This window comes from Triticum urartu, chromosome 2 (genome assembly GCF_003073215.2).
Source record: "Triticum urartu cultivar G1812 chromosome 2, Tu2.1, whole genome shotgun sequence".
Taxonomy (NCBI): domain Eukaryota; kingdom Viridiplantae; phylum Streptophyta; class Magnoliopsida; order Poales; family Poaceae; genus Triticum; species Triticum urartu.
The window spans coordinates 511,385,712-511,397,245 of NC_053023.1; the positions used below are offsets into that span (position 1 = coordinate 511,385,712).

At 46.6% G+C, this 11,534-nt stretch overlaps 3 protein-coding genes across 5 annotated transcripts; all 3 read right to left on the minus strand.

Moving 5' to 3' along the window:
• Positions 1–839: 839 nt before the first annotated feature.
• LOC125538341 (protein disulfide isomerase-like 1-2) lies at positions 840–3,793 on the minus strand. Of its 3 annotated transcripts, none has more exons than XM_048701599.1 (11): positions 3,597–3,793; positions 3,490–3,520; positions 3,080–3,367; positions 2,782–2,970; positions 2,553–2,678; positions 2,190–2,327; positions 1,987–2,103; positions 1,791–1,908; positions 1,554–1,666; positions 1,245–1,445; positions 840–1,126 (listed from the first exon to the last, which is right to left on the minus strand). In XM_048701599.1, exons 1-11 carry the CDS (start codon positions 3,782–3,784, stop codon positions 1,124–1,126), a joined length of 1,512 nt encoding a protein of 503 aa, XP_048557556.1. In that variant the 5' UTR covers positions 3,785–3,793; the 3' UTR covers positions 840–1,123. The 3 variants fall into 3 exon arrangements, with proteins under 3 accessions (XP_048557556.1, XP_048557555.1, XP_048557554.1); XM_048701598.1 differs by having other exon boundaries at positions 840–1,066; positions 1,184–1,445; XM_048701597.1 differs by having other exon boundaries at positions 840–1,445.
• Positions 3,794–4,408: 615 nt separating this feature from the next.
• LOC125538340 (pentatricopeptide repeat-containing protein At2g13600) lies at positions 4,409–7,175 on the minus strand. Its single transcript, XM_048701596.1, has one exon. The coding sequence runs from the start codon at positions 6,467–6,469 to the stop codon at positions 4,418–4,420; it is 2,052 nt and encodes a 683-aa protein (XP_048557553.1). The 5' UTR covers positions 6,470–7,175; the 3' UTR covers positions 4,409–4,417.
• Positions 7,176–7,303: 128 nt separating this feature from the next.
• On the minus strand, positions 7,304–9,971 carry LOC125538339 (pentatricopeptide repeat-containing protein At3g26540). Its single transcript, XM_048701595.1, has one exon. The coding sequence runs from the start codon at positions 9,894–9,896 to the stop codon at positions 7,734–7,736; it is 2,163 nt and encodes a 720-aa protein (XP_048557552.1). The 5' UTR covers positions 9,897–9,971; the 3' UTR covers positions 7,304–7,733.
• Between the last annotated feature and the right edge of the window lie 1,563 nt (positions 9,972–11,534).

Here is an 11,534-nt window from a genome sequence, read left to right on the forward strand (position 1 = left end):
ATTTAAACATTTTTGGAAATTCTGAAATTTTTATGAACATTTGAACAGATTTTGAATGACATTTTTTGAAAATTTTAACAATTTTTTAAAATCTGGCCTTTTTTGAACAATTTTTTGGTATTATGAATATTTTCTAAAAAATAATTATTTCTTAGAAATTTCTCGCTCGCTTCACTCATGCATGCTAACCAGCGAATGATTGTTGGGGTGTTCTCTCTTCGTGCATGCTAAGAAGGTATTTGGGCTGAGCTCCTGCATGTTGAACAGGCCCGTGCAAGCTACCAAACACCCAAAAGTGGGTTTAGGAGGAAACTTTTGAGCTCATGCACCCTCCATGCACTCTACAAGATTTGGTTTGAATATATTGCAATAATATTTGGTTGTATAGAACACAATTAGATTGATAATATAATAATTGAAACTAAAAATACATATGATTTATTATATCAGATTATTGTATGGTTACAAAATATTTATTGAATATAAGTAGCATAACAAAATGTAATTGAAAATCTTTTCCAATGCATGGTTGTAAGTTAAGGTGGGTATTTTCCCATGTATGTTTGCATGTTGAGCTGTGCATTTTACCATACAAGTTGCATTTTGAGGTGTCATATTTGCATGCTAAGAGAAATAGGCTAATGAAAATCACCTGTTTAGTTATGCAGGGTGAAGTTTCAAAAAAAAGTTATGTTGGGTAAGGTACCACCCAATAATCAGAACATGCAATGGTTTGTAACTCTCGTGACTCGTGGCCTCGGTATGGTGGACGTCGCCAAGGTTTAGGGTGGGCACAATTCATAAGCGACCACCATTTTGCAGAGAAATAAAGCGAAGTCGTGTCTACTTTGTTGAATTCCTCAATGTGAAAAGACATATATTCATAAATAAGACACCTGATTGCACAAAATAGGAGTTGATAATAGAAGGGGCTACATGAAGCTTATTCATTTCAAAGGTGTTTAGGCATCAGAAATCCACAATGCAACGGCATCTGTATGGTTTGTCACTAAGCGAAGACTGGTCTGAACAGCCCTGAGCCATCCTGCACTCTCGTCTCTATACCCTGCAGTGTGATATCCTCAGCTTCTTGCGTGATAGATGCACTTGTAAACGTTGGATTTCACTGAGCAAGGGCACCAGAACAAAATACAGGAGTTACGGGGAACAAAAGGACACATACGATGGATACTTCTTGATTAAAGTTCGTCTTGAATGGACCCCGATGGAGTGGATGATGTTACCTCCTCTTCTACAGCATCCGTCTGGGTTACTTCTACTGCAGCAGCTTTGGCCCCTCTGTTCTTCTTGATAAAACTGATGATCTCCTCGGCCGTCCTCTGCCCGTCATACATCAAGAGATCCCCTCCACTAGAAGAATAGAAGTACAGCGCTGGGTATCCCTCGACCGCGAAGTCTGTCGGGATATCGTTCGCAGTACCATCCTGCAAAACCAGAGGTCTCAGACTTTATAATGCCTAGGACGATGCTCTACCACAGAAGTGTGACCTGAATCAGTGGCAATATGAATAATCAACTGAAAAGTGGACTACCATCTTCGCTATGACTACATCATCATCGTCGTGCAACGAGACAGCAACTTCCTCCAGAATCGGGGCCAACTTCCGGCAATGACCGCACCAAGGTGCATAGAACTCGAGTAGAACTACAAGAAGTGCCATGCAGTGAATTGGTTAGACAAGCTTCACCACAGGATAAATAACTAAAAGCTGAATGCAACCACTGGTATAATTCAGCTCAGCCAGTGAGTTGAAGTGACATGAACGAACCATTTTTGCCAGAGTTAAAAACAATTTCATCAATATTGTCAGCCACGACAACTTTAACAGGTTGATCATTCACCTTAGGAATTGGCTCTGACTTAACATAAGGTGTTAAGTTGCCATACTGTATGAAAAAGTAGATGATTAGGAAATGATTTGACAAAAGAGTACTATGAAACAGCATAGTAGACTAGGCCTCAACTATATACTGCTTCATCCAGGGTATGAGCTGGTCAGGCTCCATGGTTGGATTGAGATATTTTCCAGTAGATGCTAGCACGAGGAGGAGGGGAACATCACTTTCTTTGAGCCCGAAATACTGAAAAGTTTCGCATGGATGCTAATCAGTGGATTAGTTCTAGGAATTCTTAACAAAAATGACGAGAAGCTAGTAAGAGTAATGACCTCGAAGGCGCGGTCTGCGGTTGAAACATCACCAATTAGAAAACTGATGTTATTACCGCTGAGCTGCCTGGCTGCTTCATGCATCTGGCTCTTGAAGGTCTCAACTCTGTCGTCACTGAAGCGCAAGAAAAGCATTGCCTGTCCAATCATGTATCAAAGTTATTTCATGTTTCATGATACAAGTGAAAAGGGTCAATGCGCTCATGCAATCTCAAATGTTGGTCCTATGTTGATATCATGATGCAGGTAAAGAATTGAGCTAAAGTTACTAAATGTTCAACTCTTCCATCCCATACAAGTGAAGCCGAGACTGCAAGTACTGAAGGAACAAACAAGATCTGAGGGCAATTGCTGTTTACTCACTTTGGCACTAGGCGTGCTGTAGTATCTTTCAATAAACTTATGGTTGGTCGGGTCTGCGTCGAAGGTAACTACAGTAGGGAAACCAGACACCTCAATAAACTTCTTGATTGCATCGTCATCAAAATCCTAACAATTATAGATGACTGGTGTTTTAGTGTACAAGCAAAAGCACACCCACGAGAACGAAGTGACCAGCAATGAAAAGGTGCACATTAAGAAAGATATTTACTTGTGAATCGACAAACAGCTCATCGAATGGCTTAAAGAGTCGAAGAAGGGGGCCCTTGACGGTCAGATCACCACGTGGCAGAATGCTCGCATCCGATGTGTGAAAGAAATCATAGTCTGTTCGCATCTTGTTTGCCACGGCCATAAAATTCTCATACTCAATACCAGCAAACTCAGGGAATACACCCACCTGCAAGACAATTTTCAGACAAGAACAACACACCCATTGATCTCCATTCTTCAAGAGATTAAGGAAAGAGAGGTGAACCGCACAAATGCGGTAGGATGTGGGAACTTACAAGGACCACCCCTTTGTCGCCGATGGAGCGTGAGGCATCCACTGCAGACCTGATCTCGAGAGATGCCGGGCCGACCTGCCTCGTGAGGTACTCCACGATACCCTCCGCGTCCCTCGGGCCACCATAGGCGCTCACGTCGCTCCCTCCTTTTCTGATGATCTTGATGGCCGGATACCCATGTACCTTGTACTTGTCCTTGAGCTCCTTGTTGCTCTCGTCGTACGCATCCACCTTCGCGAGCACCACTGGAGGGTCGCGCTTCCTCAGCATGGAGGCTGCTTTCTCGTACTGCATGCATCATATCACACGTACACACATAAATGGCATGGACAAATTAAAACGTACGTCTCAGTGTCTCAGTGTTGCATCTTTCATGGTAAGACAGACTACTTGTTAAGGAAATGACTAACCTCTGGAGCGAGCTCCTTGCAGTGGCCACACCTGCGATGGTCATCAGTTAGACACTGTTTTGGGATTTGGGGAGAGTCAGAGCATAGCTGCTTAAGGAGTAACATACCATGGCGCGTAGAACTCGACGACTATGAACTCGTGCTTGGCCACCACTTCCGAGAAGTTGCCTGCGTCAAGTGTCAGGACCGCCTCTCCAAGCACAGCTGTGCCATCCACCTCGGCCGCGATGGGGCCGGAGGAGAGCAGAAGGACCACGACGAGGGTGGCAAAAGGGAGTGCCAGGGGAACGTCCATTGCTTAAGCTGTAACTAAGTCACCTCTCAGGATTTCCGTCAGAGGATGACATGCCTACCAGGTTAATATAGGTGAAGATGAGAAGGGTGTTCCTCTTCCAAAAAGAAAAGATGAGAAGGGGTGTTGCACTTGCAGGGATCTCGAGGAAGTCAATGGGGGCTTGTTTGCTAGCTTCTCTTCGACTCATGCTCCTGAACTTTGCTTACAAATGACAATAATGAGTCTCTTTACTTCCAATTTCTACTTTCAGTTAGTAAACAACTACATAGCTGATAGCAGATGGCTAGTTTTTCACAGTTATTTTATAATTGGAAGTCAGCCGTAAAATCTGCACACTGCATGCATACTTGTGTCTGCAAGTAATATTTCACCTTTATACACCGAGTCCAAAATAAGTAATCATTCATGGCATAGCCACAGTCAAGTTGTCAGCACGCAGCACTTTGTAAGAGTTTCAGTCTTCAGATCCACAACTCAGATCAGAAAAGTCCTTCATGCTTTCACCCCAAGCAAAACTGCTGCACCAGCAACAGAATGGATCACTTAGAATCATTTTGCCATATTTCTTTTCATCACCGGGTTCTGCATCATCCATGATCTTCCAACCTGCAAAGTGTATCAAGCCTTCTAGTTCTAGCCACAGGCTTCAGAGCTGTAATTCATCAGGCCATCAGCATTTTCAGCATCTACACTCACCCTACTCATCTGCATCTGAATGATTCTCAAGGTATCGTGTATCTCATTCCTGCAGGGATGTCCGTTATCTCGTGCGAGAAACACACTCACTTGCCTGCCTATCTCAATCCAACTACAGCCAGGCTGCTTAATGACACCTCTGCTCTTCATGGATCTCCTCACTCTATATACATCTGCCCATTTCCCCAACTCAGCGTACATATTCGAGAGAAGAACGTAGGGTCCAGAGTTCTCAGGATCAAGCTCAAACAACTTCCCAGCTGCCAGTTCTCCCATCTCAATATTCTTATGTAGCCTGCAAGAACCTAGCAGAGAAGCCCAGAGCACGCTGTCAGGTTCCATTGGCATCTCCTTTATGAGCTCCTCAACTTCTTTTAGATGACCGGCACGACCAAGCAAATCAATCATACATGTGTAGTGATCTTGGGATGGAGTTATCCCATGATCCTCAGTCATGGACCGAAAGTATCTCCGGCCCTCCTCCACTAATCCAGAATGGCCACAGGCAGACAGAACACCAATCATGGTGACAGAATCTGGGCTCTCTTTACTGCATAACATTCTCTCAAAAAGATGCAGTGCTTCTTTTGCACGGCCGTTCTGTGCATGACCGACAATCATGGCATTCCACGACACAGTATCTCTGGCTGCCATCCTCTCAAACACCTTCACACCATCATCAATTGATCCTGTCTTCAGGTACATGTCTACAAGGGAATTCCCAACAAACACATCAGACTCTGGTCCAAAGTCAAAGCGAAAACCTTCCTTCAGGACATGCACATGAGCTTGCTGACCAAGCTGAAGATCAGCAACATTGCCACATGCATTGAGAACATTTCCGTATGTGTAATGTGTTGGCCAAACTGACTCTCTTTTCAGCCTGACAAAGAGCCTAAGTGCCTCCTCCTCGTCACCGTTCTGTGCATATGCTGCAATGAGCACATTCCAAGCAATGACATTCTTCTCGACCATCTGTGAGAACACCACCTGAGCATCTTCCACATTAGCAGACCTTGCGTACCCGGTGATGAGTGATGTTTCAGAGACAACACTCCTGGAAGCCATGCGGTCAAACACACACCTCGCCTCCCATGTCCTCCCACATTTGGCGTACATGTCCACCAGAGCGTTGCTCAGCACCATGTCCTCCCTAAACCTATCGGATTTCACCACGCACGCATGAACCTGCCGTCCTTCTCTATCCGCAGCAAGGCCCGCACACGCACTCATGACACTTGCAAGTGTCACCTCATCGGGCACAAGACCAGCATTCATCATCCTGACAAACAGTACCAGCGCCTCACCCACAGGGCCGTTCTGCTCATAGCAAGTGATCAAGCTGTTCCAGGAAACGACATTCCGCTCCGGCATTGCCTCGAACACCCTCCGTGCCTCCTCCGGCCCCTCGCACTTGGCATACATGTCCAAGAGCGCACTGCCAATATACACGTCCTTGGCATGCGGCGACTTGGAAACAAGGGCATGCACCTGCACCCCGGCCCTCAGGTCCTTCTCCACGGCACAGGCGCTCAGGGCGCTGGCAAAGGAGTAGGCATTGAGCACGAAGTCGTCGGCGTGCATGGCGGCGAAGAACAGGAGGGCGTCGGCGCCACGGCTGTGCTGCGCGAGCGCGGCGATGACCGCGTTGTAGGAGCACTGGTCCGGGTCGGGGATGGCGCCGAAGAGAGCACGGACGTCGGCGGGGTTGCCAAGGCGGGCGTGCGCGGAGAGGAGGGCGTTGTAGGAGAAGGTGTTGGGGCGGGGAATCTCGTCGAACACCCTGCGCGCGTCGGGGAGGCGGCCGAGTCGCGCGTAGGCGGAGACGAGGGTGTTGAGGAGGAAAGTCTCGTCCGCGTAGGGCGACTTGAGGGCGCGCGCGTGCGCTGCGTGGGCGGCGGGCAGGCTTGGCGCGGACCGGAGGAGGTCGGCGAGCGGCGCGGATGCTCGGAGGTGGGAGACGAAGTGGTGGTGGTGGTGTCGCGCCATGCCAACAGGTGCCTCCGTTTGAAAATTCGATGGTGGCAGAAGGCGGCGGTGTCCTCGTCGTTGCCAGCAGAACGAACTGACAAACAAGGGCGATACTGAATACGCGCCAGAACACCAGGATTGTTCGGAGAGGCAAATACTCTTTTTTTTCTTCTGAGACTAGGCAAATACTCTTCCTGATTGCCATGTTTTGAAGTGGATTTTAATATATGTTTTTGTTCACTTCCTGCAAAAGAATACACAAAATTCCTGCCAAATGTTATTGTCTCTCTCTTCTTCTTTTTTTGATAACTAAATCTTCCTCTTTGTTCACATGTGACAACACCTACATCTTTTAGTATCAGAGGAAGGAAAGCATTTGGAGCAACACCTAACCACTCATTACAAAAGCTAATTCTAGCAGCACGCGCTAATTCATGTGCAACACCATTTGCCTCTCTAGGACAGTATTGAAACCGGATAGAACTGAACTCGCATGCCAAGCGATAACAATCATCAATGATGGCCGCTGCGTTACCTGCATACTGGGCCCTTTGTTCATGATCTCCATAAGTTCCTGGTTATCCGAGTTCACGATAATCCTATTGCATCCATACTGGCCCCCTTCGTTCTTGTCTCTTAACATGAAGCAGTGTTAGTTTTTGTTTTGAGGTCGTTGTTACGAATATACTTAGACAAGAAAATAATTGTGTTAAATTGGCAATTTACAACTTCCTTTTACAAATAGGTACTCCCTCTGTTTCGAGTTATATGATGTTCTAACTCTTTTTTTTTTGTAGACACGTTTTAGTGCGTTTGTTCACTCATTTCAGTCCATATGTAGTCCATACTGAATTATCCAAAACGTTTTATAATTCAGAACAAAGGTGATACTTTACAACTTCCTCGGCATCTTCCTAGCCGATGAGGCCTGCTATATGCTCCCCTAGTCTCGGCACCTGACCACTCAACATAGACAGACTAGAAGACTCAATGTGACTTCCTTGTGAGTGCCAGAATAAATCATGCAAAGTTGGGCTCCAATTCATCCTCAGTCAGCTGACATGAAAGCTTGAGGTCTTGTTATCATCCTTATAATTACAAACTCCATGTTCGGCCCAGAAAACTCTGTCTTCAGCTCGACCAACTGTACTAGGGTAGTCCTGTCAAGTGTCAATACTGATGCTATAGGATCACAAGCACCTGAAAATCCTTTTCAAGTCTGCTCCTTGATTTGGTAATTAAGAATTTCAGCTCAGCCACCTGCGAGTCGATGTCATGGCACTCACAGCGGCGACATCAATTCTTCGTCCGGGTTACCAAATGACATGGGCTCTGCACTGCCACCATCACTGCACATGTAGTCCGCAGTGGCCTCATATCGAACCGGTGTCTGGGGATTGCTATCATTGATGCACTTGGCAGCCCGCTCCCCTAATTTCCTATTTCCATATTCCCTGCAGCAGTCGAAGATCCTTAACCACATTGTGGTTGGTGGCTCAAACGGCATGTGATCCACAAAATCCTCGAGCTCAACCATGTGTCCATGTTTGCCCAGCAGCTCAATCATGCACTCATAGTGCTCCATGCGAGGAATGATGGATTCCTCAGTCATCAAAGTGAAATAACTCTTTCCCAACCCAACATGCCCCTCGCTGATACATGAAACTAGTGCACCGAGGAAAGTGACAGAGTCGGCCTTAATCCCTTGCGCCTGCATTTCATCAAACAATTCAAGCCCATACTCACCTTTGCCACTGTAAGCACAGCCAAGGATCATCGAATTCCACAGGATGACATCACGAGATGGCTGTGCCTCGAATATCCTGATGCCATAATCAAATAGCCTACACTTGCAGTACATGTCAATCAGTGCACTTTGCAGTATATCGTCAATCTCATAGCCATTTCTGATCATGTACGCATGAATCTCCATGCCGTGCTTAAGCAGAAAAATGTTGGCACAGGCTGCCAGTGCCGAACTGAACGTGGACTGGTTAGGAGTTACTTCAGATTGCATTTCACTCAGTGCATGCAGAGCTGCTTCACTCATGGAGTGGCGCTCATAGCCTGAGATAAGTGAATTCCAGGAGTATCTGTCTCTCTCTCCCATCTCGAATTGAAGAAGCAGTTCTGCACTCCTCAGGCATCCGCATTTGGAATACATCCTCACAAGAGTGTTCTTTAGGAAAGGGTAACTCAATAAACCACACTTGAAAGCGAATGCATGGACCTCCTCACCTTTCCCAATATCAAGCATCCCAGTACAAGCATTGAGCACGGAACCAAGTGTAACATCATCAAGCTCCTTTGTCTCCTTCCTCATCTGCCGGAACAAATGCAAAGCACCAGTCAGATCCGAGGACCTGATATAACCAGTCAACATAGCATTCCAGGACACTAAGTTGCGCTCTTGCATCCCGTCGAACACTCGCTTTGCATCACCAATCCTCCCACAAGAAGCCAGTCCTGACAAAATTGAGGTCGACATTATTACGCCCTTCACTGGTGCCACGTTGAAGAGCCTTTGGGCTGCATCAATGGCACCACACTTGGCATACATATCCACGACTGAGCTCCGCACATGCTCGTGGTGCTCGTACCCATGTCGGAGCACAAAAGTATGCATGCACCGTCCTTCTTCAAGCGCATTGTTGTCCCGGCAAGCAAGAAGTGCATGTGAGACGGTATAAACAAGCGGCCTAACTCCTGCCCAGACCATCCGAAAGAACATTTCAGCTGCCATATCCCCCATCCCAGCAAGAAGATACCGGCGGATGATGACATTCCACGAAATGGCATTAGGTTCAGAGATACCATCAAATGCCTGCCTCGCATCTGCAAGTAAGTGACACTTCCCATACACATCAACCAGCGCCGTGCCAAGAATCACATTGGACTGAAAGTCCCGCTTGGAGATATGGCCGTGGAGCTGCTGGGCACCACACGGGTTGAGGCACTCTGAGCAGCAGGCGAGCACGGATGCCATTGTGACATCGTTGGGGCGAACGCCACGGGAGTACATATCGGCAAAGAGGGAAAGCGCCTCGGTAGGTTTCCCGGAGCGGGAGGATGCGTAGATGATGGCATTCCAAGAACCGCCGTCACGGCGCGGCATTAAGTCAAACAACTCCCGCGCGTCCGCGAGGCCGCCGCAGGCAGCAAGAGACTCGATGGCGCGGTTGAATAGGAAGGTGGGGACTGATGAGCGGTTGAATTGGAAGGCGGAGGAGGCGAAGTGGGTCGTGATGCGGCGGGCGGCAGAGAGGGAGCCGTGGTCGGTGGCCAGACGGAGGAGGGAGGCGTAGAGCGAGGAGGGTATCGGGGAGGAGGAACAGGAAGGGGTGAGAGTGTCTATGGCGGCGAAGAGTCGTCCGGCGGCTACGTGGGCAGAGATTGCGGACACAGTTGCGCCGGAAGTAGAGGCGCCGGCGGCGGCCGCGGCCATGGTGGTGGTCTGGCGGGAGGAGAATGAGAGAGGGACAGGGTGTTGTGTTTTATTTTCCTTTTCATTTTGGGATACCTATATATTATGAGACGCGTCTCGTGAGCAGCCGGCTGCGCACTAGTGCGATCAAGCGGCCGACTTAAAAAGGTAAGCTCTGTTTCCTCGTGGTACAGAAAAGAAAAAGACAGGCAGCCACCAAACCGAGTCGATCGAACGATTAATCCCGAACAGAAAAGCGTGCTCCCCATATGGCCAGCTGTGCCTGCCCAGCGTCCCAGCCCCTCCCACGCCCGCTCGCCCCCACGCCTGCACGCTGCCTTCTTCTTTTCCACGAAAGAAGAGGATCCAAGGCACTTTCTTTCTCCTTCTGTACAACCGTCATGGCAGCCCCAAAGTAGAAGAAACTGTTTCAAAAAATTGATCTAAGGGTAGGGTGATCAGAGCCATACCAGACAGCAATACTGGACAAGTAATTCCCCTCTGCCTTTCTTCAGTTTCTCCCCTTCTTATTCTGCATCTGTAAACCGTCTTCTCCATTGATCTATCAGCAAATCCATGGGAAAGCTGCTTCAAGAAAGGAGTGGATCTACCACATCACCTTATTGTCAACATCACACCACCCTCCATCCTCCACAAGTGTCATGTCTGCAAATTGAAAACCAACCATGAACAAACGATTACTATTTTCTGGTTCATGCAACTAAACATAAGTCATTAAGTTTAGTTGCACAATTTTCTATTTGCACAATAAACATGGTTTGAGATCAACTTTAACAAAACTAAACATGTTTTCTAACATGCATGCTAGCCAAGTTCCCCCTGGATGTATTCAGCAAGTCGACTAAGGCATATTTTCTGGCCAACTAAAACATGATTCTAACCAACTAAACATGCAATGTAGCCAAAACTAAACATGTATTGTACTAAGTTGTAGTTATTGTTTGCTAATGAACACATTGACTGTCCAAAAGAATATATGCAACTAAAAATGCATATATATGCAACTGAAATACATCCCAGCCAACTGAACTTGTATTCTGACAACTCAACATGCATGCTAGGCAAACTAAAACATGCATTGTACCCCATATGAACTGGATGTTTTTTGAGTGGACACTTTAAAAAATCTGAAGTATATGTGCAATAAAAATATGTATCCTGGCCAACTGAACATGCATGCTGGCGAACTGAATATGCATCCTGACCAACTGAAACATCTATTATAGCCAACTGAACACATTGACTGTCTAACTGAACATGCATGCTGGCTAACTGAAATATGCATCCTGGCCAACTGAAAACATCTATTCTAGCCAAAACCAAAAATCTGTAGTACGACAGCAAAAACACAAGAACTTGTGTCCATGGCTAATGAAACCACAAACCATATTAAAATAGTCACACATATATTTTTGTCCCACACATATATTCTGATACCACACCTATTGCAAAGCTATAGTGTAAAAATATGTTCAATATACTATAAGTAAAAACAGAAACGACGATGAAAATTCTGTCATCCAATTTTTCTTTCTTCTTTCACCTGAATTTTCCATCTCAATTGTAGCATCAAATTATGTCCAAATTATGTGCAGAAAAATCTGAATCAGCTCCTTGCCAACAGAAAACCTACAGATC

What these genes read in the sequence shown, in the direction of transcription:
- LOC125538341 (XM_048701598.1), bottom strand. Translation starts at nt 3,784, where the DNA reads ATGGACGTTCCCCTGGCACTCCCTTTTGCCACCCTCGTCGTGGTCCTT. An exon ending in GTCGAGTTCTACGCGCCATG is followed by an intron (nt 3,521 to 3,596) that starts GTATGTTACTCC and finishes TGACCATCGCAG; the next exon opens with GTGTGGCCACTGCAAGGAGC. An exon ending in AGCTGTTTGTCGATTCACAA is followed by an intron (nt 2,679 to 2,781) that starts GTAAATATCTTT and finishes TATAATTGTTAG; the next exon opens with GATTTTGATGACGATGCAAT.
- LOC125538340 (XM_048701596.1), bottom strand. Translation starts at nt 6,469, where the DNA reads ATGGCGCGACACCACCACCACCACTTCGTCTCCCACCTCCGAGCATCC.
- LOC125538339 (XM_048701595.1), bottom strand. Translation starts at nt 9,896, where the DNA reads ATGGCCGCGGCCGCCGCCGGCGCCTCTACTTCCGGCGCAACTGTGTCC.